Source organism: Acaromyces ingoldii, assembly GCF_003144295.1.
Source record: "Acaromyces ingoldii strain MCA 4198 unplaced genomic scaffold FA10scaffold_4, whole genome shotgun sequence".
Lineage (NCBI taxonomy): Eukaryota > Fungi > Basidiomycota > Exobasidiomycetes > Exobasidiales > Cryptobasidiaceae > Acaromyces > Acaromyces ingoldii.
This window is the reverse complement of record NW_020290250.1, coordinates 439839-467166: the sequence shown is the minus strand read 5'-3', so window position 1 is coordinate 467166 and position 27328 is coordinate 439839. Positions and strand designations below refer to the sequence as shown.

Here is a 27328-nt window from a genome sequence, read left to right as displayed (position 1 = left end):
TCTCCGTCTGGGTACGCTGGTGTATTTCCCTCGTCCACGACGTTGTCTGTGCCGTCCATGATCGTCGTCTCACCGGTGCTCCAACGGCCGGGCGACGGGTTTCGCGACGTCGCTTTTGACATCCTGGACTGCGTCTACAATGGCTGCGGTGCTATATATAGTTGTGTTGTGAGCCATTTACGAGACCCAATGCTGAGAGCAGCTGTGCACGGCAGATGATGAGAAGACGTCACTTGCATGGGGAGAAGAGCCAAGAGAAGAAGGCGAGTCAGCACAAGATTCAATCTAGATTTCGGAAGCAAGATTTCTTCTGTTCGATGCGTTTTATTATTGTTCCGACGAACCCCGAATTCGCGTGCTTTACTAATGACGACCCAATGACGCCCTAATGACGACCCAGTGACGCCCCAATGACGACCCAATGACGACCTAATGACGCCCCAGTGACAAAGTTTAAAGTTGTTCCCATAAAGCAAGGGGGGGCGTCCAGGCATGCCAGGCATATTTTTGGACCACAAACGCGCTCGATAAAGGTCGAGACGGGCAAGCTGACTCTACAAACAAAAGATCAAGTGTAGTGTTCAGCAATGAAGGAGAATAATCGGAACCCGAACCAGGTCCAGTCCTGTTCATCACCACTCCCATCTCTAGTTCCTCCCCGGCGTGATCCCGACGCCTGCCCCGTTACCATCCCTTTCCCCTCTCTCCGCCCACACACTCATTTGCTCTCACGGTACTTTCCTTTACAATGCTTCTCGGTCTCCTTTTCCTCGTTCTCCTCGCAGTGGTTCACGCGGCGCACGCACATCCAATCGTTCGAAAGCGTGCGGCAGGCAACAATGCTACAGCCGAGCTCCTCTCAACATTACAGACAATGGGTCTGACGAAGCTGCACGATGCCTTCGTGTCTCACCCTGCCATTCTACAGACCGCGTCGGCGTCTCCAGGGCAAAAGACACTCCTGGCGCCATCAGACGCGGCGGTGCAGGCTTTCCCAAGCTGGGCCACGTCGAATGCGAATCTGTTTGAATCGACGCTGCTCATGCACTTTCTCAACGGGTCATTCGATCTCAGCCAATTGCAGGCTGGGCCCAGGCACACGGTTGGACATTCGCTGGTCACCAGTCCAGCTTATGCAAATCTTCCAGGCGGCAACGGACAGGCTGTGGCGTTGTACAGCGCTCGAGCTGGCTCAAAGAATCGCTATGTCCAGGAAGGCGTTAACAACGATATGTTTATCGATGCTTCGACAGAAGTGGGCGATTACTTCATTCAGGTAAGGTGACACCCGTCCTCTTCGTCAGCTGCTGCACTACCTGACACAGTCCTTCAGCCCATCAACCAAGGGATGACCATACCGGGCAACGCGACGTTCACCCTGGGCTTCATTGGTGGACACCAGCTGCTCTCCAAAATGCTGCTCGCAGACTCTGCACTAGCAAGCACAATCGACAACATGCGAGGCTCGACGATCTTCGCTCCGACGACTCGCGCTCTTCGCGCTTATCTAGCCACTTCTCCGTCGAACGAGTCTCTCTCGACCGTCATTAAGAACCACCTCGTGCTTAACCGTGCGGTCTACTCTCCCTTGCTCGACGGTCAAGGAAGCCTCATCAGCGCCAGTGGGCAGGACATCAGCTTTGACGCCGGGTCCAACACTATTCGGCTTGGTCAAGATTCTGCAAAGGTGACGCAGTACGATATTATGCACCGCGGAGGTGTGATCCACCTGATCGACGCTGTCTTTTCGAGCACCACCTTGGACCAGGCTAGAGCGGATCAGGCGGCGCAGTCAGCGCAGGCTTCTGCAGACCCGTACATCGCAGGACCTGTATCCGTGGAGAACGCCGCCTCGTCGCAGGGCAGTGACGTGCCAGCTGGCGGAGCGGCACGCAATTCGACGATACAGGCGATCAATGCGGGCAACTCTTCGACATCCGACAGTGGAAGTTCGTCAGGAGCGTCAAAGGGAGGTGGGACTGGGTCCTCCTCGTCTTCAGGCAAATCATCTTCGGCGGGCATGCTCGGCTTGCCCGCTTTCACCCTCTTTTCTGCCATTCTTTTGCCCTCTACCCTCCTGTCCCTTTAGAAGATCTGTATCCATCCCACGCTGTATCATATGCCGTCGCTACCGAGGAGAAGCATTGAGTCTGATATATTTTGCTCACTTGAAGACATCGACAAGAAGAGAGGATGATGTGTATGAAAGACTTTGCGAGAAGTAATGCAGAAGTCGCGGTAGTATTATAGAAAGGCTAGATGTGTGATGGTTCGCAAGGGGCCGGAAGGAGGAGCTGCAACCTACGCGGGAGCTCTCTCCGCAAGAGACTCAACAAAAGTCCACAAGATTAGAGACCATTAGCCATGATATAGCTCAGCACCTCTTCATAACCTTGGGCCGAGGTGGGGTGGGCCGAGATGCCGTGTCCGGTGTTGGGCAGCGTGGCAACGGTAAAGTTCTTTGCCTGCGGGAAGAGCATAGAAACGGACTGGATGATGGTCATGCCACCTCCGACGGGCGTATCGCAGTTCCGGTTGCAGAAGGGCAAGTCCTCCTCGCCATTGATAACGAAGACGGGCTTGTTGTAGGTCATCGAGGGCCCACTGATGGCGCTGATGGAGAAGAGGGTGCCAAGTGTGACGGGCTGGGCAGAGGAGCGCGCCAGCTTGTTGGCGCCCTGTTCGACGTACAGGGGGTCATTGAACTGCGATGAGTCGGCTTGCGACGAGGCTGTGGCGAGCCAGATCGAAGGGTCTTTCTTCAGCTGGGGGAGATCAGGGACCTCGTTGGCAATGGTGAGTGTTCCAGCGAGGAAGAAAGGGACGGTGCCGGTCGAGTTGGTCGAGAAGCCAGTCAAGACAAGGCCTTCGATAAGGTCAGGCGACTGGGCCGAGATGGCTTGCCCCTGCACGGAGCCGTAAGAGTGGCCAATCAGGGTGATCTTGGAGTGCTTGCTGCCGCCGACATTGTTGGTCTGACGCGTCTGGCGGAGGACCTCCTTGAGGATGGCCAGTTCGTGGGGCGACTGCACAACGCTAAATCCACCCTTGCTGGGCTTTGACGATTTGCCGCATCCGAGACGGTCGAAAGCAAAGACGGAGTAGCCGTGCGAAGCAGCGTGGCGAATAAACGAATAGTCCTTGTAATTGAAGTTCCAGTACGTGTGATCGAAGCCGACACCGTGGACAGCGACGATGAGGCTGCTGTTCTTCTTCGCGTGCTCCTTTGGCGTGCAGTACTGCCCAAAGATGTCGTAGGTAGCATTGACCGTCTTCTTCTGCTGCGTCATGTGCTTTTCGGTGTAGTTCGTCATGCCCGTGGAGTAGTCAAGGATCTGCTGGTTAACATACGAGGCGTTGTCGTAGTTGTCGACCACATCCTTGAAGACGATGTTCTGCGAGCTGACGGGTACCTTGAGATGAACGTCCTGGCAGTGCACATTGTTCAAGCCATATGGTCCGGCTTGCGACGAGCTGTTCGCCCGGCGGGAAATGACTGGGGACAAGCTATCAACGGCCGCAAAGGCAGGCGAGGCCAGAGCGGCGCTCGCACCCAGCGAAAATGAGGCCGCGACAATGGAGAGGAGCTGCATGGCGTTCCGTATCCTTGTCCCAATCGTAGACCGGGTCTTGAAGGTGAGTAGAGGGTGTGGTGATTGATGTCCGGTGGGGGTTCGCTCTACTCTGTATATAAAAGTTCTACCACACCAACAAGAGCTCAACCGGATGCCGAGCGGAGGGGGAAGCATTTAATTCGAGTCTCCTGATCTGCCTTGTCGTCATTGGTTTCTCCGGCCATTGGATTAGCGCTTCGAAAACGCTGCGCTAGTGCGGTAGCAGTAGTGTAATGTAGCAGTAAGATCTTCAGAATGATTTCCATCCACGCATTCGGGGAATGCAAATTGATACGCAGTCGGCTCCACTTCAAGCACAGCGTAAGAACGCGCGGTACGTAGTGCTTGTTCCCTCATCAATAGCACCCTTGCATCGATTCATGTACACTGCACGTCACTTCATTAATTTTTTCGCTCGCCTTGCGAACTATTTGCTCCAATGGCATCTTTCCAGGGCCGCCTTCGTCGGTCGGTCTCGGACCATTGTAGGAGTGATTGAGCAACTCGCCGATCACGATCTATGTGATGCCGATGGCCTCCACCATGAACCCTTCGGAGTCTCACCTCCCTTGCAAGAGTCCGTGGCTCTCCACCTTGTCCGCTGCAAGAATCCGAGGGTCTTCATCTGGTTCCGGCGGCGATTTCAGACCAAGAAGATCCTTTGATGATGAGACATCCAATTTTGCTTACCATAACGGGTGGATGGAGGAGGCCTGGACGATGGCGAAACACAGCTACTGATGTTCTGATTCGCAGGTGGAGCTCTGTACGTTCCCATGTAATCTATCTGCATTCGAAGCCAGCGCACTACACTACTGCTGCTAAGCAAGCCTGGGAAAGCAGGAGTGGAGAACTCGGTCCGAATGCAAGCGGGCACGGTCGTGAGTGCGCTCGCGCTAGAGCAATTCTGAGGGCTCTCCGTGACAAAAGCAGATTGCTCGAATCTCCACGTGGCTCGCCAGTGCGAATCCCGTCTCGCCTTCCCAAAGTTAAACTTTCGCCGACCACGGCTCGCAAAGAAGCTAGGACTTTTGACAGGCTTGCGACAGATAGTTTGTAGAGATGTCGACGACTGCTACCGCGACGGCCACGGCGAAGACGACCGACCAAGGATCGATCCAAGTCGAGGGTAGCTTGGACGCTTCGCTGGCGGGGCACGATGAGGAGCAGATCCGCCTCATGGAGGAGCGCTGCATCGTCCTCTCGCACGACGACCAGTACGTGCGCGACGGCTCCAAGAAGGAGTGCCACCTCATGACCAACATCAACAAAGGGCTCCTCCATCGCGCCTTTTCCTGCTTCCTCTTTGACCCAGAGTCCGGCAAATTGCTCCTCCAGCGTCGGGCATTGGAAAAGATTACGTTTCCTAACATGTGGACAAATACCTGCTGCAGCCACCCGCTGGCCATTAAGGGGGAACTCGAAGAGGCGGAGCAGATCGGAGCTCGAAGAGCAGCGCAGAGGAAGCTCGAGCATGAGCTTGGCATTCCCGCTGAGCAGGTGCCTCTTGACGAATTCCAATTCCTGACCAGAATTCACTATCTGGCGCCGAGCGACGGTCTGTGGGGCGAGCATGAAAGTGGGTTCCCATCGTGCCAGTGCCATGCCTGATGAATACTGATGATCAACACTCGGACCAGTCGACTACATTCTCTTCATCACAGCACCCGTTACGCTTAAGCCGAATCCGAACGAAGTGTGCGACACGCGCTGGGTCAGCCCAGAGGAGCTTAGAGAGCTGATGGAGGAGTTGGATCGTGAGTGTCGCTCCCGTTTGCATCTCTTTGCAGAGCTGACCATGCTGCGCACCAACAGCCGCTGCATTTACGCCCTGGTTCAAGCTCATCGTGGCCAAGTTCTTGTTTCCCTGGTGGAGCAAGCTGCTCGAGCGAAGGACGAGCAAGCCATCGAGCAAGACGGCGCAGAAGGTCGAGTCAAACAACGGCGTCGTCGATGCAAAAGCGCTAGCCGACCTCAAGGACGATGAAATTCACAGGATGCTGTAGCGACAGACATACCCCACGTCTTGTGTCAGATCGCACAAAAGTGTCGAGATCACGGCCCTGGAACCTGGTTGTAATTTTGGCTTCAACCTCGTACCGTCATCATACAAGGAAAAAGGAGTGCTAATGAACATGTAGTGTGGTGGTGTGTGTGTACGCGCGCAAGAGGAGAGAAAATGCATGAGAGAGGAGCAAATTAGACCTCGGTCTTGATGATCGACGACTTCTCCTGGCAGTAGATTCCGTCGAGGAACTTGCGGATATCGAATCGGCGGATGGCGGGCAGGCACGCGCCGTGCAGGTCGGCAGCCGACTGCGAGACCTCGTCAATGTCTGAGCCCTCGACGAGGACAGTGTCCTTGGCCGTCGTGTCCTCCTTGATCGTCACTCCGTTCCTCATGGCCACCTTGAACACCTGCTTGCATCCCAGCATGTTCCTGATCTCAGCCGATCGCCCGTCACCAGCAATGATGACGTTGATGGGAAAATGGGCGTAAACGGCCCTCATCTTGTACTGCCATCCAATGGTCAGGCCCTGTCAAATCATCGCATGGTCAATTACGTCCCTTTCCGAGCTCGTCGATTCAGTGAGGGAGGAGACCCACCTTGATCATGTTGCTAACGGCAGCCTTGGCAGTCCGGAGCTGAGCGACGTGCTTGCGACCTCCGTGCCAGATGGCAAACTTGACCTTGTTGCCCTTGGGCGACTTGATCACGCGCATGTCCATGTTCATGTGCTTGAGGTTCTGTTGTGAGACACGGCGTCAGCTTCATCGCTCCTTGTCTCCAGGTCTGGCATCCTGCACTAAATTCCGCCTCAGTAGACCGCCGTCCCTCCTCGAATCGTGATGACATAACCCCTCGGCAATCCTAAGTCGTATGATGCAACCGCTTCTAGACCTGCTCAAGGTTCCCCCTTCTCCCTCGGCCTGCTCCATGTCGTTGATTGCCCACCGCACGACCTCCGACGGAAGCTTACCTTGTGCAGCTCTCCGCGAGGGCCCTTGACGTGGATCTCGCGCGAGTTGATCGTGACCTCGACATCCTCAGGGATGGCGAGGTCCAGGTCCTTGTAGATTTGAAGCATCTCCGGTGGGCTGTAGAGGGGCGGCTGGTGAGTGCCTGCGCTCGTCGGTGGATGTGACAGCGACCCACCTTATGCTAGGTTGACGGAAGGGATAGGGAGGATTGATGGTGACCGACCAACCGGTCGACTTCAAACTGGCTTCTGGGCATGCGCTGCGGTTGAGCTCTCGCACGTGTCAAAACTCAGCTTATGTAAACAACACATCATTCTCGAATGCCACGTTTGCGGAAAATGGCGTCTATTTTCCGATCGCCCTTTATCGGCCAAGCGGCAAATCGCGTCGAGCCTCGCTTCAGCAATCCACCACCACCACGATCTCTTACTCTCGCACAGGTACAAGAACAGTTGAGGCATCCACAGCGCTCTCGCTTCACAAGAGCTCTCTTCTTTCCTGCTCCTTCTCTTCGGCTCTGAGTTCGAGAGTTGCAGAAGGGTAGAAGAGGCCCAATAGAAATCATAATCAAAGCAGAGAGACATCTGGTGCTGGCTCAGCGTCACATTGCTTCCGTCTTCCGGCACTGGACCTTTTCATCCTTGTTGTACTTCACTACTAGTCACCTGTTGAAGAGCTCTCTTGAGTGTTTGTGAAGCGTCGGCTACCCTACCCACCTTCGCTTCCGCACTACTGCTCGTGTCCAAGTACCTCAGGTCGACTGGCCAGCTGTTGTTTACACACTCTTGTTGTCTTTGCTCTTGGGGAAATGTACGGCAACCCACAGTATGGAGCTGGTAATCAGTACGGAGGACCACCGCCGTACCAAACTCCCCAGCAGCATCATGCGGCAGCACCGGCACCGTACTATGGCGGAGGCGCGCCGTCGACATCGGCATACCCGATGAGCGCGGCGCCGGGGCCGAATCTGGCGACAGATGCCAATGCCTTTGCCCAGATGTTCAAGTCCCACTTGGCTTCGCTTACCTTCAACTCGAAGCCAATCATTACCAATGTCACCATCATAGCACAGGAGTACGTGCAACACATGGCCGTCGTTGTCGTACAGTGCCTCGAAGAACACATCTTGAGCGTAAGTGTGAACTTGCCTCCAACTTTGACGAGGAACAAAGCTGATTTGAGTCTCGTCAAAGTGCCCTCCGCCGTACCGTTTGCCTGCCCTGTATGCTCTGGACTCAATCTGTAAGAATATCGGACCGCCATACACATCAATGCTGGCAGATCGCATCGTTCGCATCTACATGGAGACGTACCGAATTGTGGACCAAGGCACAAAGGTTCGCATGGAGGAGCTCCTTAACACCTGGCGAAATGCCGGGACCAACGGCGAACCCATCTTCGGCGGCGACGCACAGTGGAAGATCGAGACGCAGCTCTATGGGCGCCAGGGTCCACCGGTCGGCCAGCGTTCGACAGTGGAAAAGATTGACCGGTTGCTGAGTATGGGTGCCCATGACCAGATCCACAATCCGCAGGCTTTCGATGCAGGCCGCATGGACGCCCTGTCGAAGCTCAAGACGGTGGTGCAGACGGCGCCGTTGTCGCCCGAGGAGCTGACCCAGATTGACTCGGAATTGGCCTCGTTTGACGCTGAGATGCGTTCCAAGCGTCAGATCCGATCGCCGTCAGTCGCGAGCCGGTCACCAAGGCCGGTGGCTGCACCTTCGGCCCCTGCGCTTCCCCCCAATTTAGCAGGTGCACTGGCCAATCTTGCAAATTTGGGCGGCATCAAGTCTCCGCAGCTCCACTCCGCACCTCAGCAACCACATCACAGTCAGCAGCAGCCGGCTCCTGCACCGAATCAAGCAAACGATCTTATCAAGTCGCTCATGCTAGCAGGTCTGCTCAAAGCGCCTGTCCAGCAGCAGACCAGCCAGGATGACGAATATACGCGAACGATCATGTCGACCAATGTCACCCTCACGGCCGCCGAGTTATCTCGAGAACCGACAACAGGGCCGATTGAAGAGCTTTGCCAGCGCTACCTCTCGCGGCAATGTCCTCAGTGCGCCAACAGATATCCGCCAGGCGACAAGGGCCAGGCTGCCATGGATGCCCATCGCGACTGGCATTTCCGACAGAACCAGAGGGTCAAGGACAGCGCAGTGCGAGGCCAGAGCAGGAGCTGGTTTAGCAAGCTCGAACAATGGATTCGCGGAGGTTACGACGATACGCTGCTGCCATCGCGCGAGGAAGCTAATCTGCACGACGAGCAGGGCCACGCAGGGCCGAGGCTGACAGCGGCCCAGGAGGAAGAGCTCCGAGCCGCTTCATCCAAGTTTGTGGTGGCCGACGGTGATGCATCGTGTCCGATTTGCAAGGAAAAGTTCAATTCGGAGTGGAGCGAGGACGAGGAGGAATTCATCTGGAGGAACGCCATCAAGAACGGGGGAAAGTATTACCATGCCACATGCCACCTATCAGCGACAACGCTTTCCTCCAACATCGAAAGAGGAAGGCGGGCAGATACGCCGATAGAACAATCCTCAGATCCTATCATCCGGGTCAAGAAAGAAGAGGGCGACAGGAAGCGAAAGGAGAGCCCGTCTGTCGGCGAAGCACAGGAGTCACCCAATCAAAAGGTCAAGCAGGAGTCTTGAGCCAGTATCCGTCCGCCCGTCTGTCCGTCCAACCATCCATTCATCCCCTCCCTCTTACACCCATCAACCCATCAACTCATCACCCCATCAACCCATCATAACCCATTAGCAGTGTCGCAGCTCATTTATTTCATATGCAATCTTTCATACAACAAAGGCAATCTCAATAATCTCTCCAGTCGACGATCTTCCTGGTCCGCTGCATCTTGCCTTTTGACAGAGACCAACAACATCCACCACTTCCGGACGCGTCATTCGTTGGCCCGCAAAGGCTTGGCGCGAATTTGTAAGCCAGGCACTTAGAAATTCCACTAGCTAGCCTGTTTGTGGAGTACCTATTGCCCAAGGCGGTGCGCAAAACGTGCATGCGCGATTCGAGCCGTAGGCAACGGAAGGAGCAGCGCCGCTCTGGTGTCTTTCCTACGCATCCTCTTTCTCAACCACATCCACCTCTATCCAGGACCTAGACACGCATCATGACGACGCTCAATGTCAAGGTAAGTTGGAGAAACGCCCCTCTGCTTCCCTTCGTTGCGAGGCTGACTTGTCGTGCCATCAGTGTGGGCCCATGCTCAAGTACGACACATGCGAGCAAGGCGTATACCACGCCTTTGCCCTGCTCGTCACCAAGGACGAAGGCAGCGACTACTCGTCCAAGCCCACCATTCAGCTCCGTTGGGGCCCAGCACCCTCAAACAGAGGCGAGGCTGCCACTACGGGCGAGAATGGAGAAGCCCACGTCACCCCTGAGCAGGCACACAAGCAGGTCGAGTCGATCGAGCTCTACCACTACAAGGGACAAGGCGGCCCTGCCACATTTTGGCGTTTCAAGATCGAAATTCCCCTGACGGATACCGAACAGGTTGTGTCGTACAGTGTCGACGGACAGCCCCACGCAGACTCCCAGAGTGTTGCCACAAAGGAGGCAAAGGGCTTCAACTTTTTTGTCCCTTCCAAGACGCAAAACTTTCGCTGGGCCGGCCACAGCTGCAATGGCTTTTCGGCCGGCTTGGACCCAAAGGAGTGGAACGGTGCGAGTCCGCTCTGGGATGACTTGCTGTCGCACCACGCAAAGAGCCCCTTCCACGCAGTCGTTGGCGGCGGTGATCAGAGTGAGTCTATGCGTGTGGCGAGCTTGGCTTTGGCGCTCAGACCTCCTTTTGCTGACACTGCGACCCCTCAGTCTACTGTGACAAGCTCACAAACGAGCCTGAAATGAAAGAATGGGTCGAGTGTGCCGACCCAAAGAAGCGGATGCGCATGGAGCTCACCGAGTCGGTCAGCGAGTGCATGGAGCGCTACTTCTTTGAGCACTACTGCGAGTGGTTTGGCGAGGGCAGCTTCGCAAAAACGATTGCGCAGGTGCCCATGCTCAACATGCTTGACGATCACGATCTCATCGATGGATTCGGCACCTACCCCGACGACCTCATGAACGCACCCATCTTCAATCACGTTGGCCGCACAGGCTTCAAGTACTACTACCTCTTCCAGCAATTTATCAACCCCGACATTGACGGACTCTCAGACGAACCGGGCAAGCACTCGAACAAGAGCATCATCATTGGAAAGCAAGATGGCTACGTTCAGTACCCACACATGAGCTTCCTGTCCTACCTCGGTCCCAAGCAGTACCTGCTCATGGTCGACTGCCGCGCCGAACGCAAGGTCCACCAGATCTGCTCCAAAAAGTCTTACGAAAAGATCTTTGACCGGGTTCGAAAGATGCCAGAGGGAGTCGATCATCTCATCATCCTCCTCGGCGTACCGCTGGCCTACCCTCGCATGGTCTTCCTCGAGCGAACGCTGTCAAGCAGTTTCAACCCTATTATTATGCTCGCCAAAGGTCTCAGCCCCGGCTTCACAAATAAGTTCAACGGCCAAGTCGAGCTGCTGGACGACCTCAACGACCACTGGTGCGCCGGTCCTCACAAGCACGAGCGCAACTGGCTCGTCGAGCGCATCCAAGAGCTCGCTCTGGCCAAGCACGTCCGCTGCTCTTTCATCAGCGGCGACGTCCACGCGTGTGGCGTGGGTGTCTTCTTTGGCTACCACCAGCACGACCCCAAGCTCGACCCCAAGCATATGCTCGCTGTCATCACCTCTGCCATTGTCAACGCTCCTCCGCCGCCCGCAGTCATTTCTATGCTCAACAAGCTGGCAGCGAAAAAGCACCGCAGTCTGTTCAAGATTGGCACAAAGGAAACGATGGTTCCGCTCTTTGAAGAAAACCTGACGGGCAAGAAGCAGAATGACAAGTAGTGAGTCGCTTTCGAGCAAGAACCGTCATAGATGGTGGGCTGACCCGTCCCTTTGCAGCATCATGGGCGCACGTAACTGGTGCGCAGTGACGTATGACGAGTCCAGCGGCGAGCTCGAATTCGACTTGCGCATCGAAACGGAGAAGGGAAACGGCGCGAGTGGGACCAAGTCCTACCCTGTCCGAGCGCAGCCGCCGCGCTGGCAAATTGCCAAGGAGCACCACCACTTCCTTCACACGAAGGAATGGGAAAAGATCGTGGGAGGCGGAAAGTAAAAGCTGCCCATCATAGTAGCGGCACACACACTCCTTTCCGATGATTGTTCTCTAATGCCGTCGATGCGATACCCTATGCTCTCAACCAAGCTGTTGTTCTGTCTGTCTGCCTCATAGCTCTGTTGTGTTGTATGCGTCTTCTATTACTTGCTCTAGAAATGAAATTGTCTACTTCATTGACTGCTGCTCCCGCCCTGCAGGGCCTTCATGCGAGCCTCTGCTGCCCTAGCCCGCTTTTCGCGTTCGATGCGGGCCTTCATTTCTGGCGTCAATCCAGCTGCGTCATCCCTCTTCTTGATCAATGACGCTGGCGCGGCGCTGCTCCCTCCCAATCGATTTTTGACGGCACTGCTAGGCAGTGAAGCCTGCAACTGCCTCTTGCGCGCCTCTTGCTCCTTGATATTCGCCTCTTGCTCCTTTTCGTGTGCCTCTGCTTCCTTGCGCTGTTCCTCGGCCTCGCGCATTCTCGCACGTTCTTTAAGAGCGCTCTTCTTCTCGTTAGAAGCCACCATCTCGTCAGTCAAGGCGCTCGGCACGCGCGCGCCCTCCTTCCAGTCGCAAAGGTCCGGATGCGTGGCGCTCATCCTTCGGAATACGTCGCGGGCTGCTTTGGAGCTGCAGACGTCGTATGCCGTTCGTCGAGGGAATGCTCCACTGGTCTCTCCCTCGTCGAGCGCATCTTGAGAGGCATCAGACCGAGGAGGGGGAGCAATAGCGAGTGTCGGATCGGCCCGACGATCTTGCAACAGGTACGATACGATAGCTTCGTGGCCTGACTCTGCAGCGAGGTGCAGTATCGTACTGGGAACGAGCTGGCTTGAGGCAGTAGGGACTGTCGACAGGTCCACTGGCTTGTCCGATGGAGGGAGGAGGACAGACTTGGAACGGGCATCCTCGACTCGCCACCACGTCGGCAGGGCACCGTTGATGCGCTTGCGTGCGAGTACAGAAGCTTCGTCTGCGTCGTCGGGTTCTCCTCCTGCCTCGCGGCCACTCAGAAGTTCTGGCTCGTGCTTCTGCAGATGTGAAACCATCGCCTCCAGTCGCCCCTTCTTGATCATTTCCACCAGCCTTGCGAATCGCTCCCTTGCTCTTTTCTCCTCTTCGTCCAACACGGGTACCTTCGGCTTTGCCTCCTTGATCTGCGCTTGTTTGGCCTGCAGCTCTCGCCTTGCTTTTTCCTTGCGCTCCTGTCTCTCCCTTGCGCTACCCTCGAGCTGTGCCTTGTATTCAGCGTCGCGCCGCTGCATCTCCTCTTCCGTCTCATGGCGGACCTTGACCCTCGTCAGTTCAGCAAAGCATCTCAGCGTCTCGCCGACGGTCGGCTTGCGCGTCGTAGCAATCGGCAATGACTGCAACCTTCCATCCTGCCTGGGACCTTCGAGCGGGGAAGTCTGCGCACCAGGCCAGCCCCAAAGAACGCCCCTTGCGCTCCGTCCGCCTGCTCTGATCCACACCCTCTCGCTTTCCTCGATCCCCTTTCTCCACCTCGACGTCGCAAGGAGCGCCCGAACCTCTTCTCCCAAGGCCTGCTCTCCGTATCGACGAAGCTGGGCGCCTGCGCTCTTTGCAAACCTGCCCGAGGCGTCCTGCGAAGACTGTGCACCACCCTGCTTCCTTCGCGTCGTGTAGCGGTGGGACGCCTTGTGGGCCAGGACGAGCATCTGACGCTCAGTCGTCGCCTTTTTCTTCGACGTAACAGATTCGTACGGGTTCAGAGCGATGATCGAGGCGGAAAAGTGGCCGCCGCCCATCAGGATGATGGTCCACTTCTTGAGAGGTGGAAGTGTCGTCGAGGTAGAGGAGGCAACTTCTTCGCTTTCGCCTTCGCCTTCGCTCTCCTCGCTCCCACTAGACTCTTCGCCGCCCCCAAGAACACCCTTTGCGTCCAAAAAAGCTGCCCCAAGGAGGCTCGCTGCCTCATCGACGCCACTGTCTCCCTTTAGTCTCTTGACCGTCGCGCTGCCACTTTTTCTCGCCTGACCCCCAACCCAGCTGGGCAAGGCAGGCAGACGCGCAGCCTGCATCTTCTGAAGTGCCCTCACCTGCCAGCCTTGCCCGCCATGCGAGTCCTCAGCGTCGGCGAAGAGGGTCCTCAGGATGCCCAGCTGCGTCTGCTCGATGAAGCTTGGCGAATCTGGCTTGGTGACAAACCAGAGAAAAGGCTCCTTGGCCGTCAATGCCGCCCGTGCTGATCGGTAGTCGAGCAGACCATCTCCTTCTTCGTCAGACGACAGATCTACAGACTCGCTTGATCCTGACACCTTGAGCTTGGCCAGAAGCTGTCGGACGACATCGACTGGCGGTCTCGCTCGTCCATCGTCGTCCTCCGAACTTGATGCCGTCTCCTCTGAGTCGAGCTCTACAAGTGTCTAGTCAGCGTCGACAGCATTCTTCTGTCTCTCGATCGAAAGCACACACCTTCGATCTGGCTTGCAAAGTGCTCTTCATCGACGAGCTTGCCACCGCCTCTCCGAGCAAGCGCGAGGTTATCCCGGTGCCAATCCGACCTTAGATGGGCACGGAGATGCGCAGGGCTCGGCAGCGAAGGACATCCAGGGCACAATGTGCAGCCACCTGTGCTGCCATTTGTCTCTGTTGGCTGTGCTTGTGATTGCGACGCCTCAGATACAGGCACCGCGCTGGCCTTTGCCGTATCGATGATGGCGTCATAGCTCCTCGGCACGAGGCTCTTCGCGAGGCTCGGGCCGAGATCATAGGCGTACAAGGGCCGAGACAGCGCAGCGTGGTTCTGCCACGGTTTCCCCGGTGCCGACATTGCGGCCGTCCTTCTCGCTGCGCTAAGCCGAAGAAGCGTGCGTCGAAACAGCTTGCCTGATCTCACCTCGGCTTCGTTCCTGCGATCTCCTTTCTTCGGTTCTTCTGTGGAGGGACTCGGCAGCTGCTCAGCGAGAAAGAAAAAAATAAAAATAAAAATAAAGACGTGCCACGAGGTCACCTGGAGCTCTGTGCCTTGGGAACCGAATCTGAGCCGACTTGTCAAAATGCGGCTCAGACGAATGGCCGTGGGGGAACCGAATTATTAAAATCACGGCGTTGCGGCGTCAGGGATAGTCCGACAAGGCACACTACCTCTCACATTAGAGTGACCTCGGAGGTCTCGGGGGGATGGGAAGCGAACTCGTCCCGAAAGCAGCAGGGAGTCAGCACGCTAATTGGTTTCCATTCCTGTTCCTGTTGAATTTCTTCAACACTGCCTGTATTCGGGACAGATTCGCTTCCTATCTCAACTGTCTGACAGGCACGTTGTCTATGGCAGGCGCCGAGATAGGCTATGGAACCGATAATGTACCAGTCAACCGCAGGATCTCCCGATGTTATTCCAGCGGAGTCAAAATATTCGGCAGCGCACTTTCTGCCATGTCTGACAGGACAAGTGCTGGGATTCTGTGCCGTAGGAAGTGAGAAGTGAGCTAAGGGGAGAAAAGGTATAAAGGGGCACGATATCGTCGGTGTCACTGCTCTCATCCCCATCCTCAGTCAGCCCAGCTACCAAGCCCCAGACAAACAGAGCCCAAACAGACAGCAGCCAAGGAAGCACGAGGCAAAATGATCGCAGCAAACACCATCATCGATATTGTCTTTATTGCAATCTTTGCAATCATCGCTCCCTTCTCCATCTTTGGCGCCGTCAAGCACTCCAAGGGCCGCCGCGATGCTTACGTCCTTCTCAACCTCTTTGTTCTCCTCCGAATCCTCGGCGACATCCTCCTCGTCGTTGCTGCCCAAGACAACAGTGCTCCCGTCAAGACAATCACCGACCTCTTCACGGCCGGCTTCATCATGAGCAACATCGGCTACGGTTTCCTCATCAGCGCCTGCATTTCTCTCTACGTGAGTCTTCAGCTTCTTGATTCTCAAAGCTCGCGGTGGCTCGAGCTGACCTGAGCCAAACACAAAAAACAGAACAGCGCAATGGGCATTGACAAGAAGAACCAGAAGAGGGGCTTCGACCGAGCAGCGCTGCTCCAGAACCCCTCTCGCCTGCTCCACGTCATCAACCTCGTCGCCACGATTCTCCTCATTGTCGGCATGAACGACTCTAGCGAGGTGTTTGCAGCTGGCGCACTGCCGCGCAACTCGCCGGCGCGCGCCCACGCCCAGGTCGACTCTCTGGCGCAGATTGGCTACATCCTCTACCTCGTCGTCACCATCCTCTTTATCCTCCTCATCGCCTCGCACCACATCCGTGCCAACTACGGCGCACACCACCAGACGAGCGAGAGCCACACGGCGGCCAAGTGGACGCTGGCCTTTGTGTCGGTCGCCCAGATCCCGATGCTCATCCGCGTCGCCTACTCGACTTCGCTGGTCTACTCGGCCAGCTACCTCAACTACAACATCTACGAGCGCCTCGTGCTGCAGTACATCATGGAGGTCATTGCTGTCCTGATCCTCCTTGCCCTCGGCTTCACGCTCCAGTTCAAGGGCCTCCTCCCCGGAAACACTTCGTCTTCTTACGACCACCATGCGTACGACGCAGAAAAGGACTCGCAGATCCCACCTTACCAGGGCGCTCAGCAGGCCCCGATCGCTTATTAGACATTTCTCTTGTTTCGTTTCGCTTCAACACTGTATATCCTGCCCAACTTGTGATGACAATCCAGCATGCAGAATCATGAGCTTTGATAGTGATGATTAAGGATGGAGCGACTGACGGGGAAAGAGAAATTGCGAAGTACAGTGAGAAGCCGCACACCGAGCAGAGAGGTCGCTCAAGGCCAAGCTGGCTTCCACCTGGTAAGCGGCCGGGGAAGGGGGAGGAAAGGGAGGGAAGAGTGTGTGTGGACAAAAGCAAAGGGCACGGACAGGTCACTTGACACCGATCGGTGGACTCTTGCTACTGCTGCGCTTGTTCTTGTTGCGACCAAAGAGGCCTCCACCACTGGCCTTTCCCTGCGACTGCGGCGGTGACACGGCGCCATTCTCGGCCGCGACGGACCTGGAGAGAGCGGCGGCCTGCTTGGGTGTCGCATACACCACGGCCGGCTCGTCTGGTACACCACTGCCGCCTTCGACAGCGTTGTTTGTCTTGGAGTTGGAGTTGCGCCGCGACGCCGACGCAGGAATCTGCAACTCCTGGCAATTCGGCTCGGCCAAATCGCCACAGGCGACGTGCGTCTTATATGGGCAATCGTCGCAGTCCATGTATGCGCCCAAGCCAAGCCGCTTTCCGCAGACATGGCACTTGGTCAGCGCATTGGCCAGGATAATCTGTGGCGGGATGAAGCTGCCGGACCAGCTCTGGGCCATCGCAGACGTGCCATCGACAGGCTTGCGCACGCCGCTCTTGACCAGGGTGAAACGATGGTAGAGGAGCGCGGGCTCGTAAATGGAGGAAGCCACCGTCGCCATGGCCACCGAAGCGTCTGCTTGGTGGTTGTGGTTATGGTGCGACGACCGAGCCGTACGATAGGACTCCGTTGTCTGCTCAAAGTCTGGCTCCTCGGCAGCAGCAGCAGCTGTAGCAGCAGCAGCAGCACCGCCAGGTGATGAGAGCTCTTCCACGGTCCCGGCGTCGGAGGGGTGCACCTTATGGTTGGCCCCCTTGACTGTCATAGTGGACGCAGAAGTATCATCGCCGTCCTCCCTCTTACTGGCCGTCGACATCCTGCTCATCGTCTTTGCCAGGTTGCTACTACTTTCGCCTGTCGTTTTGATCTTGGAAGGCCGGATGACCGAAGTGCTGTACATGCCCTCGTCCTCGGGTGTCTTCCAGTCCGACGAGGTGCCTGGGATCGCCTTCTTCCACGAGTCTCGCACGCTGGGGATGGGGGCGTCGGCCGGCTCGTCGGACCACCACGGGTTGCCGTGGCCAGAGACCTTGATGGTGGAGCCAGCCTTGATCGTTTTCCTTGCTTCTTCGCCCGCCGTCGTGGCCGCGCCGCCGACCTTGACGTTCTCGAGGGCTTCCAGAGCCGCCTCCATCTCTTCGTCGCTGCTGCTGGTTGAGCTGCCCGAGTCTTCACGGCCGTGCGTCATCGGCTCGTCTTCCATAATCGTCGCCGAGGCATCACGCTGCCTCCGAAGATTGACCTGTCCCTCGAAGCTAGGCAAACGCGGCGGGGCCTTTGGCCTCTTTGACCGGCCGCTCTGGCCCACGACGGCGGCCAGACTAGATCCGCGGAGGCTGCCCACGTTGGTCAAGGTGCCCTTCTTGGCTTCTTTTGCCACAATGTCGGCCTCGATTGAGCGAAGACGCTGGATGACCTGGCGCATGTCCGGCCGGTTCTGCGGCTCCACCTCGCAGCAGTCGAGGCAGAGCTGAATAAAGTCGGCGGGACACCCGTGCGACGCCATCTCGCGCACCTCATCGGCCTCGAGGCCAAAGCTTGGAACGAGTCGCTTGAACGTGTTAGCATCGACGAGGCGCCTCGAGATAATCTCGCAAAAGATGACGCCGAGAGAAAAGACATCCGAGGGCAGACTAAAGTCAATTCCCATGAGGATCTCAGGCGACATGTATCCGTCGGTTCCACAGTAGCTGATCCTTCGCATCTCGTCGTCGTTTCTCGCCGCGATCCTGGCAAAGCCAAAGTCGCAGACCTTGATACGGTTGTTGGCCGTGATGAGCAGATTCTCGCCCTTGAGATCGCGGTGCATGCAGTTGCGCGCATGTAGGTAGGCCACGGCACGGGCAATGTCGGTAGCAAACGAGACCCGGAGCGGCCAGCCAAAGGCCTTGTTCTTGTCGGCAATGTAGCTGCGCAGGTTGCCGCCGACAAACTCCGAGATGATGTAGATGCGCCCCTCGGGCCCGGGGCTCTTTGTGAGACCAATATACTGGACAATGTTGGGATGTCTTGCCTCTCTATTCGAAGAGAAGGGAAGGGGGAAAGGAAGGGGAAAGGGAGGATCAGCCGTGACGCTCTAGTATCTCGTCAAGAACGAGAATGGACACCTACTTCATGAGCACACACTCGCGCTCAAAGTACTTTTCCACATCGTACGTATTGTTGGGCAGGACCTCCTTGATGGCCACCTCCGTGCCCAGGTACTCGCCACGGTAGACGACGCCGAAGCTTCCTCCGCCGATGCGGACCCACTCGCCTCCCTTTGGGCCCGTCAGGTCCTGGAAGCTGATGACGTCGAAGCGGTCCATGGGCAGGAGCAACGATGCGAGTTGAAGGTTCCTTTTCTTTTCGTCGCTGTGATAGCTGCTACCACCGCTCTAGGCTGTGGACGCCATCTTGGTCAGTGATTATATTCCGAAAAGAGTGGGCACCTCAAAGCTTGCGCCCCTCCAGGATATTTGCGCGGCAGCACGGGCACTCACGGAAAGGCGCAAAAGGCGGACACCCCTATTGCCCCTCTAATCCTCGATGGCCGCGGTTGGCTGCTCCAGAAAGTCTTCCGCCGCCGTGCGCCGTCCGAAGTGGGAGCGGCTATTTATGAAATGCTATGCTTATAAGTCTACAAATGCTGATACGAAGCTTTGTCGTCGGCAAACCTCAGGAGGGTGCCGGTTGTCGTGAGGTCGTTGTCGTAAAGTACTTCGTTAGTCGTGATGCTCGTGAGTGGGGAGTGCCCTGAAGAAGGAGGAGCGAAAAGAGGTAGGGAGAGGAGAATGGGGAGGGAACGGAAGGAAAGAGACGAGCTCAACAGGGGGTGGACAAGCAGTAATTGGTTGTGTTGTTGAAGCAGGCGAGGCGCGTGCTTGCTTCTATGGCCACATTAATCATTTGTCAATACGGGCATGACACTCATCGACGGACTCGCGCGGCCGGGCCAATCAATCTACCTGCTCTCTTTTTTTTTTTCTCACATGATCAAAGTCCAGCCCGGGCACCGGGACGATCGCCGATGATTTCACCTCTCCCTGCTCCTCTTCCAGGCTGTGTAGAAGTTGCGTCATCACCTGAGAAAAAACAAAACAGGAAGACTGGCCCGAAAAGGAGCAGCAACAGTCGAGGAGGTTGAACTTCCAACACCCACTCAGGGGTAATTTTTCCCATTTTCTCTCCACTTTTTTTTTTTTTTTGGCGTGTATGTGTGTTTCTCTTCTGGTGGGGTTCGGTCGAAACAGGGTTCGGAGCTAAGGGGTCCTTTGGGTCCTTTGTTTGGGTGCGAGACGTGACGTGCGTCACATAGGCATGCAAAGGGTAGATGAGACTAGGAAAGCGACCAAGAGGACTGCGGGACCTAGTGGGATGTGAACAATGAGAGACTGCGACGACGACGAGAGGGAGAAGAAGGGTCCCTCCTCATCGACGTCAAAGAGAACGGCGTCGATGACGTGGAGGACGACATGATTGCGCAGGATCACATCGGAATGGATCACTTGGGCTTGGAATGAGCCAGACGTGATGACGACGGAACCCTCTTGCCCCTCCCTCTCCAGATACGTGTGGTTGGAAGGCGAGAGACTGAGACGAGAGCCATTGGAGACCGACGAGGTGAAGTGCTGATTGGGAAAGACATGGTTGCGGACGATGTTCTTACGGTCAATTGGCCGGCTCGCCTCGAGCCTCTCTACGACGTCTCGTGGCATGAAGGCCTGAGAGAATATATAGTGTTAGCAACAACAGGAGTCTCTTATGCCGGTAGGAAGCATAACAGTCCGACGAACCTCATCGTTGGGTGCAAAGATGGTCATGTTGGAGAGTGTGCCGAGATCGCCAATGAATGCAGCAAACTCTTGTATGCGCAGCTGCTTTGCCATTGAGATCAGACTCTCGCGGGGCAGGGTCAGGATGCCTGCAATCGGCTGAATGGCAACCCCTTGCGCTTGCACAGCATCTCCCGCAAATGTAATTACGTCCAAGGCCTCTTGAACCGTGCGATTGGCGATAACGACTGGGGTATCGGCGACGGCCGTGTCCAAGACCTGGATCCCCTTGAGAGTCTCATTTACCGTTCCAAGCAAGATATGGTAGCGCAACGTCTCCTCGTCGACAACAGCGGCATTACGCAGAGCCTCGTCGGTGGGCACAAGCACGGTGGACCCTCGCCTGGTGCTGTTCAGCTGTATCATACGTCAGCCAAGTAATCTACAGCTTCGCCCAGGGACGGCTCAACTGACTCCTACTTACCACGCCAGGGTGCTTTCCGAGCAGACGTGCCGCGCCACCGAGGCCGGCACTCTCCAGTGCCCCCTGGAGTAGCTCGTTTTGAGAAAGAACGCTGGTGAGGAAGCCAAGAGAAGCAAGCAGGAGGAGGATTTGAGACTTCATGGCTTTTCGTAGTCAGCCAGGGACGCAAAGGGGAGAACGCTCCCCTTTTCTCTCCCCTCTGCAGTCCCAGTTGCACGCGGCCGAGTAGCATCGAGATGGATCAGCAGGACAAGGACAGATATTTTTCCATTGTTGCTAAATAAGGGCGACTCTAGGGAGTAAAGGAGGGATCACAGCTCCTTGATCTTCTTGAACAGGCTCAGGAACACGTCTGGGTCCTGCGCCCCTGGCACCTCGAACCGGTCCTGGAGCACATAGTTTGGCACGCCCGAGATGCCCTTCATGCGCTGTTGCACTGCCACGTCGTCGATGAGCGCAGCGTCCTTGCCGCTCTCGAGGTACTCCCGCACCTCCTCCTTGGTGCCCACGTCGGCCTCGACGCCAGTCTCGACGAGGACGTCGAGCTCGGTGATGTCGATCTCCTCCTCGTAGTACCGCCGCCAGAGGCCATAGAGAACCTTGTTCTGCCCCTCCTGACCGGCCCTTTGCTGGGCGAAGCGCACGAGCCGGTGTCCATTCCTGCTCGGCCCCGTCTTGCCGCCCCACTTGAACGTGAGTCCCTCCTTGGCGGCAGTGTCAATCAGCATGGCTTCGACCTGCTTGGCCCGCTCGGGCCCAAACTTGTCCGCATACACCTCCCGGCGATTGCGCGAGGCAACGGGAAAAGCGGGAGTTCCCTCGCCCGCGGGCTGCGACGGCGGCTGGAGGTAGTAGGGCACATACTCGATCGAAAATGTGTCCTGTGGATACTTGGAGCGATGCGCCTCGATGGCCTTGTTGAGCTTGACAGAGCCCAGATAGCAGAACGGCTGGAGTGAACGAAGATCAGTTCTCCCACCTCTGAAAGCAAGAATTGTGCCAAGGGAGATACTCACGCAGACGATATCGCTCACGGCTTTGATGGTGTACTGTGTCATTGTCGGTCGAGTAGCCAAGCGAACGAGGGATGGAATCATGAAAAAGCAGGATAGGCCTCCTGCTTTCGCTTTTTGTACTGTAGCTTGGTGGAGAAGAAGAGGATGCTTGCGGGCCGGAGACTGAGTCTAAACCCGCAGTGGCTTATGTCCTTATTTCCGCGTGCAGAAGTCTTCATACAGCTGTTTGATCCGACAAAAACGGCGCGCGTGCCCCATTGACGTCCCGTGGCAGACAACATCAGTGGTATTCTCCAGGCACTGCTCAGCAGCAATGCGGCCATCTGGGGCCAAAATAGAGGATATGACAAAGGTGCCAATACGTTCATTCGTGTGCAATGCAGAGCTATGCTTTAGGCGCTTTCAGCAGCGGCCTGCTCGCAAGCATCGCAACGATGCCAAGCGTACTCCCCAGTGCGGCTCCCCCTACGAGCCGCGTGCCCATCGAGAGCTGCTTTGCCGTCGATGCGTATACGGTGCCCGACGCAATAGCCCCCGCGGCGGCCCCGACCAAGCTCCAGTGGTCGGTGCTGTTCTGCGTGGCGTGGCCAAGCAGCCTCCAGGAGCGGTCCTGCCACTCGACGAGGTCCCTCCCCCACATCCGCCCCGTTACGGCCAGCGCGCCGAATCCGAGGCCGAAAATGCCTCCGCGGGCGGCCCCCGCAAGCAGGCTGGGGTAGAGTGTCGACAGTGGAGGACGCTGGTAGCCCGCCCAGGCGAGCGTGGCACCAGTGCCGAGGATGGACCACATGTTGAAGCCTCGATGAATGACATGGGTGATGAGAATCGCACGAGAGTACGGCTGCTCCTCGGCGTAGGCAGCTTGCTTGAGAACGAGATCCATCCTTGCTCTTTCTCTCTTTGTTCTTTCAGAGTAGCAATGGTGGTGCTGGGCTCAGAATTTCACGCCTGTCTGTATAGAGGAAGGGGCGGGTGTTTTCGAGGGAGTCCTTTGGCCAGTGCGCCACACCCACACCCCTCTTTATATTGATCATGCGGGTCGAACGTTCAATCTCAGCCTCCGGCAGAGGCACATAGCGACAGCCCAAGTCGTGGGAACCAAAGAGGGATTTAGTGGTGCGCGGAAGGCCACCGCCAGCCCGAGTTCCGAGGAGAAGGCCGGGCGAGACTTTTGTCTCCTCGGACCTATGTCGGTCCCTCGATTTGTCAGTAGGTCACTGCATCAGGGCAACCCCCCTGCCCTCATCCTGATTATTCACAAACGTCGGTGTCGGTGATGGTCTCGCTGTTTGTCTTTGGTGCACTGGCATTACACTGAGAGCGGCACCCGAGCAGGCGTTAGCTCCACCGCGCTCTTACCCCAGCAGGCAAAGCGTCCCTGTCTGTGCCCAGGCACACTTGATTCAGATCACGTGATGTTTCCCGATCGATTCCTCCCACCTTTCTCCAGATCCACGAGAATGAAATTTCTCGTCTTGAAAATTTAAGCCAAGGCAACTGACTACTGACAACGTCGACGACCTTCCGAGGGCCATCCATAAGGGCAGCGTGAGACAATTCTAGGCAAGCGGTAAATGGCTCCACCCCGCCGGGCCATCCCGGTGCCGGGCGAGCGACAGCGCAGCGTTGATCAGCAAACGAGCGCGAGGGGAGGCACATCGCGGGGCCGGCGTGACCAGGGACGAGAGCAGCGGAGGCCGAGCGGGGCAACGCAGCAGCCGCCATGGCGGAGCAGTCTGTGAGTGTGAACTTCTCGCGACTGCGGGGTTAAAAGACTGACGAGAGAGACGTCGCTTGGGTGTTGTCCATGCAGGGATCTGGTTTGGTCCTACTCGCGCTCCCAGGCCTTCTACGGCGAAAACATCGCAACGTCGCCTTCCTTTGCCGATCGCCGGTGGGCAGGTCCCCTGGCTGACGGCGAGTCGATCGACGACGAAGACTCAGCCAAGTCGCTCGATGAAGACGAAGAGGAGGACGAGGAATTGTTGACCGAGGACGACTTTGACTCGCTGCCAGATGACGACCCCCAATATGCCAGCCCCGCGGGGCAGCTCGACTGGCCCGAAGAGCAGCTGCCGCCCAACGCCATTGCCGCACAGAGGAGCCGGCTGGGAAGGCGAGAGAGGAGAGACAGAGAGAGGGTCGTCGACCGGAGGTTAAGGAGCCTGGCAGGTGGCGACGGGGACGTGGATGAAGAGAGGAGCCGGAGCCGAAGCCGATCGCCCAAGCGGCTGACGAGCAGCAGTGGACCGTCTCGACCGAGCTCGAGGCTGCGGCTGCCTTCGTCGCCCGTCAAGCCCGTCAAACCAGACGTCGAAGAGACGGAGACGTCGCCGCTGCTAAAGAAGGCCGCGTCCACCTCGACGATGCGCTTCAGAAGACAGGGTTATGGCTTGTCGACCTTTTGGCAGAGCTGGTTCAACACAGTCAATGCACTCATCGGCGTCGGCATCCTCGCACTCCCTCTGGCAATCAGCTATGCCGGACTCATCACAGGAACATTGCTCTTTATTGGGTGTGGACTTGTCACCAACTACACGGGCAAGGTTCTAGCGAGGATCATGCAATCGGACCCGAGCCTCAAGACGTACGCTGATATTGGCATCTGTGCATTCGGCCCCAAGGCCAGGTGGGCAGTCAGCGCCTTTTTCTGCCTCGAACTGTGGGCCGTCGCTACCGCTCTCATCATTCTCTTTGGCGACAGCGCACTCGCCCTCGCCAAGAATTTCCACGTATTGGCCAATATCTCACCTGCAGCATACAAGGCTGTCGGCGTGGCTCTGGTGCTCCCCACCGTCTTTCTTCCCTTGCGCCTGCTCTCGCCCGTCAGTGTCGTGGGCATTGTCAGTGTCACAACACTCTTCTTTGTCGTCTTTGCCGACGGCTTTATCAAGAAGGAGGCGCCGGGCAGCTTGCTGGATCCAATGCCTCTGCGGTTGGGGCCACAGTGGATGAGGCTCCCGCTGTCGTTTGGCCTCATCATGTCCGGCTTCTCGTCGCATCCCATCATCCCGTCACTATGCAAGGACATGCGCGACCCTCGTTTGTTCGACCGTATGCTCGACCTGGCCTACGTAGCAGCGACGTGCATCTACCTCTCGATGGGCATAGTTGGCTACCTCATGTTCGGCCAGGGCGTGTCCGACGAGATTACCAGGGACGTTGCCCGCACCGATGGATACCCCCGCGTCCTCAACCGTCTGGCCATCTGCCTTATCATCATTAATCCACTCAGCAAGTTTGCCCTTGCCGCTCGGCCCATCCTCACCACTGTCGAGGTGGTCTTGGGGCTCGACTCGCCCACCAAGAGAGCGCCCAAGTCGTCTCAGGTTGATGCCGTCGAGGAGGAAGTCAGCGACAGCCCGATGGCTGGCTCTGCTTTCTCGCTTCGAGCCCAGGAGTACACTTCGAGCTGGAGCCCAACGCGGAAGCGCCTTCTTACCTACTCGGTCTCGCTCGTCGTCACGCTCCTCATTGGCCTCACCGCCATTGTCTTGCCAGGCTTTGAAAAGGTCATGGCCTTCCTGGGTGCCTTTTTGGCCTGCGCTACATGCATCGTTGGCCCCCTCCTCGCGTACCTCAAGCTCTTCCACAGGGAGATGAGGCGGCGCGAAATCATTCTCCAGACTGTGCTCCTCGTCCTCGGCTTTCTCGTGGCCATCGTGGGCACTGCCTGGTCTTTCTTGGATACCAATTCGCTACTGTGATGTATGTCGCATTCTTTACTCAATTGTCCAATCAATCAACCATCATTGTTTCTTAAATTGTCACTTGCATGCACTTGCGCAGATGTTCCACCTTCACCAGTCTTCGTTCCTGTATGCCGCAAAGGCTCCTCCGCCCACCTGGATCAGCGCGAGCTTCTGCTGCTGCTCTCGAACGAGCCTCGCCCGCTCTTGCCGGCACCACCGTCTCTCCTGGTGGACCCTTTCTGAGGTGTCGTCGCCCACACGAATGTCTAGCCCCTTCACTTTGTAGTCCTTCCACATTTGCCCGTCGTCGCCCTCGCGCGGAATGACGATGACTTCTCTGAGTCGGCCCAGCTTGGATCCTGCATCCTCCCGGAGCGCCACTCTGATCCATACGCCCTGCTCGCGGCTGGGCCCAAACAGCCTCAGCCGGGTCAGGCCTGCCGAAGCGGCGCATTGATCCTCGCAGTACATCGCCCGGCTCATCAGGCGTGCATCGACCTCAAGATCGAGGTCCCGCGCCGGGTCCCGGCGTTCCAGAAAGGCAGAGAGATGGACGGACCTGAGCCGACGCAGTCCGCCAATGTAGAGGTGCCGCAGCTGGGCGCAGGCTGGGCTGGACAGGAGCTCGACGAGCGCCTGTGGCCGGACGAGGTTGATGCGGTGGAGCTCGAGCGAGTCGAGGACGATGCGATTCTTGTCGTCGTCGTCGTCATCATCCCAATTGTGCCCGCCTGGGTGTCGGCGCTGATGGCGAGCGAGGTACGAGAAGATGGCACCGTCGTTGAAGGAGCGGCAGCTCGTGAGGACCAGCCGCGTAATCTGTGAGGACCCGAGCGCAACGGCCAGGGCGAGGGCGGCTGCGTCCGCCTGGTCGGGCCCGCGACAGGAGCATGTCTGAACACCGGCTACGTCGAGGCTTCGCAGCTGGGGCAGGCGCCGTACAATGAAAGCGAGCGAGGCGGCGTCGGTGTGCTTTGAGCGCACGGTGAGGTGCTGTAGCTGGGGCGTCCATGTCACGATGCACTGGGCCAGGCTGTGGTGCAGGGGCAGCGAGGAATCGATGATGTGCAATGAGCGAAGGCGGGGACAGAGGCGAAGTACGGCACCGATGAGCCCGCCAGGGGCGCGCTGCAGCCATGGGCGGGTTGAGACGAGGTCGTCGAGCGTCGAGTCGTAGGTATGGAGCAGGGGCCCGGGCGATCGCAGCGTCAAGTCGCGCACCATGGCGCTCCGAGGCCACGGGTTTGCCTTTGCTGGTCGATCGTCATCCGTCACGCTACCGAACGAGTGCGGCAAAGGGTACCCGTGTGCACAGCACGGTGCAAGGTAGACCGGCCCATTGGACGGGGAAGTGCAGCGGTCGAGGAAGCGCACCAGCTGGCCCAAGCCATCAAGGGTGACCGTCGACGCAAGCTCACGGGAGGCTGCACGATGCAAGGTCCGGCACGAGAGGGCAAGCGCAAGTCTTGTTGGTGCGTCGACATGGGCGAGGATGGCGTCGCTTTTCAGACAGCGCCGCTGCTCAGCACATTTTGGTGGTCCGACTGCTTTTTGAGCAACTCACTGAATGTCCTGCGGCAGGTCCACGATCGACAGCGACCTCGTCATGGTTGGAGGCTGATCATTATGCGTAAAGAACGCAGCGTTCTGTCCTGATTCTTCGCGTCGAGCATGAACCTCAGCAGTCGTCGACCGGAGGTGTGTGTACCTTAGCAGTAGCGGGAAGATTTGCCACCTTATCTCATTGCAGGGCTTAATGCAGCCTGTCCCCATT

At 57.3% G+C, this 27328-nt stretch overlaps 14 protein-coding genes across 14 annotated transcripts; 6 read left to right on the top strand and 8 right to left on the bottom strand.

Annotated features, from left to right (window-relative positions):
- The first annotated feature begins 598 nt into the window (after positions 1 to 598).
- On the top strand, positions 599 to 2226 carry FA10DRAFT_267666 (hypothetical protein). Its single transcript, XM_025522002.1, has 2 exons — positions 599 to 1276; positions 1334 to 2226. The coding sequence occupies exons 1-2, from the start codon at positions 749 to 751 to the stop codon at positions 2087 to 2089; spliced, it is 1284 nt and encodes a 427-aa protein (XP_025376260.1). The 5' UTR covers positions 599 to 748; the 3' UTR covers positions 2090 to 2226.
- FA10DRAFT_267665 (alpha/beta-hydrolase) lies at positions 2137 to 3726 on the bottom strand. The gene has a single exon (XM_025522001.1). The coding sequence runs from the start codon at positions 3591 to 3593 to the stop codon at positions 2349 to 2351; it is 1245 nt and encodes a 414-aa protein (XP_025376259.1). The 5' UTR covers positions 3594 to 3726; the 3' UTR covers positions 2137 to 2348.
- A 782-nt stretch (positions 3727 to 4508) lies between these two features.
- On the top strand, positions 4509 to 5772 carry FA10DRAFT_242410 (isopentenyl diphosphate isomerase). The gene is made up of 3 exons (XM_025519279.1): positions 4509 to 5193; positions 5255 to 5371; positions 5430 to 5772. Exons 1-3 carry the CDS (start codon positions 4677 to 4679, stop codon positions 5618 to 5620), a joined length of 825 nt encoding a protein of 274 aa, XP_025376258.1. The 5' UTR covers positions 4509 to 4676; the 3' UTR covers positions 5621 to 5772.
- Positions 5658 to 6813, bottom strand: FA10DRAFT_267662 (putative RPL9A-ribosomal protein L9.e). Its single transcript, XM_025522000.1, has 4 exons — positions 6773 to 6813; positions 6597 to 6714; positions 6223 to 6363; positions 5658 to 6152 (listed from the first exon to the last, which is right to left on the bottom strand). Exons 2-4 carry the CDS (start codon positions 6702 to 6704, stop codon positions 5814 to 5816), a joined length of 588 nt encoding a protein of 195 aa, XP_025376257.1. The 5' UTR covers positions 6705 to 6714; positions 6773 to 6813; the 3' UTR covers positions 5658 to 5813.
- Positions 6814 to 6971: 158 nt separating this feature from the next.
- FA10DRAFT_267661 (hypothetical protein) lies at positions 6972 to 9436 on the top strand. Its single transcript, XM_025521999.1, has 2 exons — positions 6972 to 7729; positions 7791 to 9436. Exons 1-2 carry the CDS (start codon positions 7406 to 7408, stop codon positions 9255 to 9257), a joined length of 1791 nt encoding a protein of 596 aa, XP_025376256.1. The 5' UTR covers positions 6972 to 7405; the 3' UTR covers positions 9258 to 9436.
- A 45-nt stretch (positions 9437 to 9481) lies between these two features.
- On the top strand, positions 9482 to 11967 carry FA10DRAFT_267660 (hypothetical protein). Its single transcript, XM_025521998.1, has 4 exons — positions 9482 to 9754; positions 9817 to 10369; positions 10441 to 11518; positions 11577 to 11967. The coding sequence occupies exons 1-4, from the start codon at positions 9734 to 9736 to the stop codon at positions 11791 to 11793; spliced, it is 1869 nt and encodes a 622-aa protein (XP_025376255.1). The 5' UTR covers positions 9482 to 9733; the 3' UTR covers positions 11794 to 11967.
- FA10DRAFT_302438 (hypothetical protein) lies at positions 11918 to 14689 on the bottom strand. Its single transcript, XM_025525118.1, has 2 exons — positions 14215 to 14689; positions 11918 to 14155 (listed from the first exon to the last, which is right to left on the bottom strand). The coding sequence occupies exons 1-2, from the start codon at positions 14570 to 14572 to the stop codon at positions 11967 to 11969; spliced, it is 2547 nt and encodes an 848-aa protein (XP_025376254.1). The 5' UTR covers positions 14573 to 14689; the 3' UTR covers positions 11918 to 11966.
- Positions 14690 to 15363: 674 nt separating this feature from the next.
- On the top strand, positions 15364 to 16356 carry FA10DRAFT_302437 (hypothetical protein; the record flags this gene model as incomplete). Its single annotated transcript, XM_025525117.1, has 2 exons — positions 15364 to 15648; positions 15721 to 16356. 2 exons carry the CDS (start codon positions 15364 to 15366, stop codon positions 16354 to 16356), a joined length of 921 nt encoding a protein of 306 aa, XP_025376253.1.
- Positions 16357 to 16455: 99 nt separating this feature from the next.
- FA10DRAFT_135193 (kinase-like protein) lies at positions 16456 to 19214 on the bottom strand. The gene is made up of 3 exons (XM_025518004.1): positions 19091 to 19214; positions 18720 to 18990; positions 16456 to 18625 (listed from the first exon to the last, which is right to left on the bottom strand). The coding sequence occupies exons 2-3, from the start codon at positions 18914 to 18916 to the stop codon at positions 16627 to 16629; spliced, it is 2196 nt and encodes a 731-aa protein (XP_025376252.1). The 5' UTR covers positions 18917 to 18990; positions 19091 to 19214; the 3' UTR covers positions 16456 to 16626.
- A 646-nt stretch (positions 19215 to 19860) lies between these two features.
- Positions 19861 to 20380, bottom strand: FA10DRAFT_267657 (hypothetical protein). The gene has a single exon (XM_025521997.1). It carries the CDS (start codon positions 20303 to 20305, stop codon positions 19898 to 19900), a length of 408 nt encoding a protein of 135 aa, XP_025376251.1. The 5' UTR covers positions 20306 to 20380; the 3' UTR covers positions 19861 to 19897.
- Positions 20381 to 21098: 718 nt separating this feature from the next.
- Positions 21099 to 22010, bottom strand: FA10DRAFT_267656 (thioredoxin-like protein). The gene is made up of 2 exons (XM_025521996.1): positions 21863 to 22010; positions 21099 to 21796 (listed from the first exon to the last, which is right to left on the bottom strand). Exons 1-2 carry the CDS (start codon positions 21902 to 21904, stop codon positions 21158 to 21160), a joined length of 681 nt encoding a protein of 226 aa, XP_025376250.1. The 5' UTR covers positions 21905 to 22010; the 3' UTR covers positions 21099 to 21157.
- A 71-nt stretch (positions 22011 to 22081) lies between these two features.
- FA10DRAFT_267655 (hypothetical protein) lies at positions 22082 to 22935 on the bottom strand. Its single transcript, XM_025521995.1, has one exon. The coding sequence runs from the start codon at positions 22743 to 22745 to the stop codon at positions 22248 to 22250; it is 498 nt and encodes a 165-aa protein (XP_025376249.1). The 5' UTR covers positions 22746 to 22935; the 3' UTR covers positions 22082 to 22247.
- A 414-nt stretch (positions 22936 to 23349) lies between these two features.
- Positions 23350 to 25610, top strand: FA10DRAFT_242399 (hypothetical protein). The gene is made up of 2 exons (XM_025519278.1): positions 23350 to 23600; positions 23676 to 25610. The coding sequence occupies exons 1-2, from the start codon at positions 23437 to 23439 to the stop codon at positions 25567 to 25569; spliced, it is 2058 nt and encodes a 685-aa protein (XP_025376248.1). The 5' UTR covers positions 23350 to 23436; the 3' UTR covers positions 25570 to 25610.
- On the bottom strand, positions 25588 to 27285 carry FA10DRAFT_302431 (hypothetical protein). Its single transcript, XM_025525116.1, has 2 exons — positions 27119 to 27285; positions 25588 to 27055 (listed from the first exon to the last, which is right to left on the bottom strand). Exons 1-2 carry the CDS (start codon positions 27160 to 27162, stop codon positions 25663 to 25665), a joined length of 1437 nt encoding a protein of 478 aa, XP_025376247.1. The 5' UTR covers positions 27163 to 27285; the 3' UTR covers positions 25588 to 25662.
- Positions 27286 to 27328: the final 43 nt, after the last annotated feature.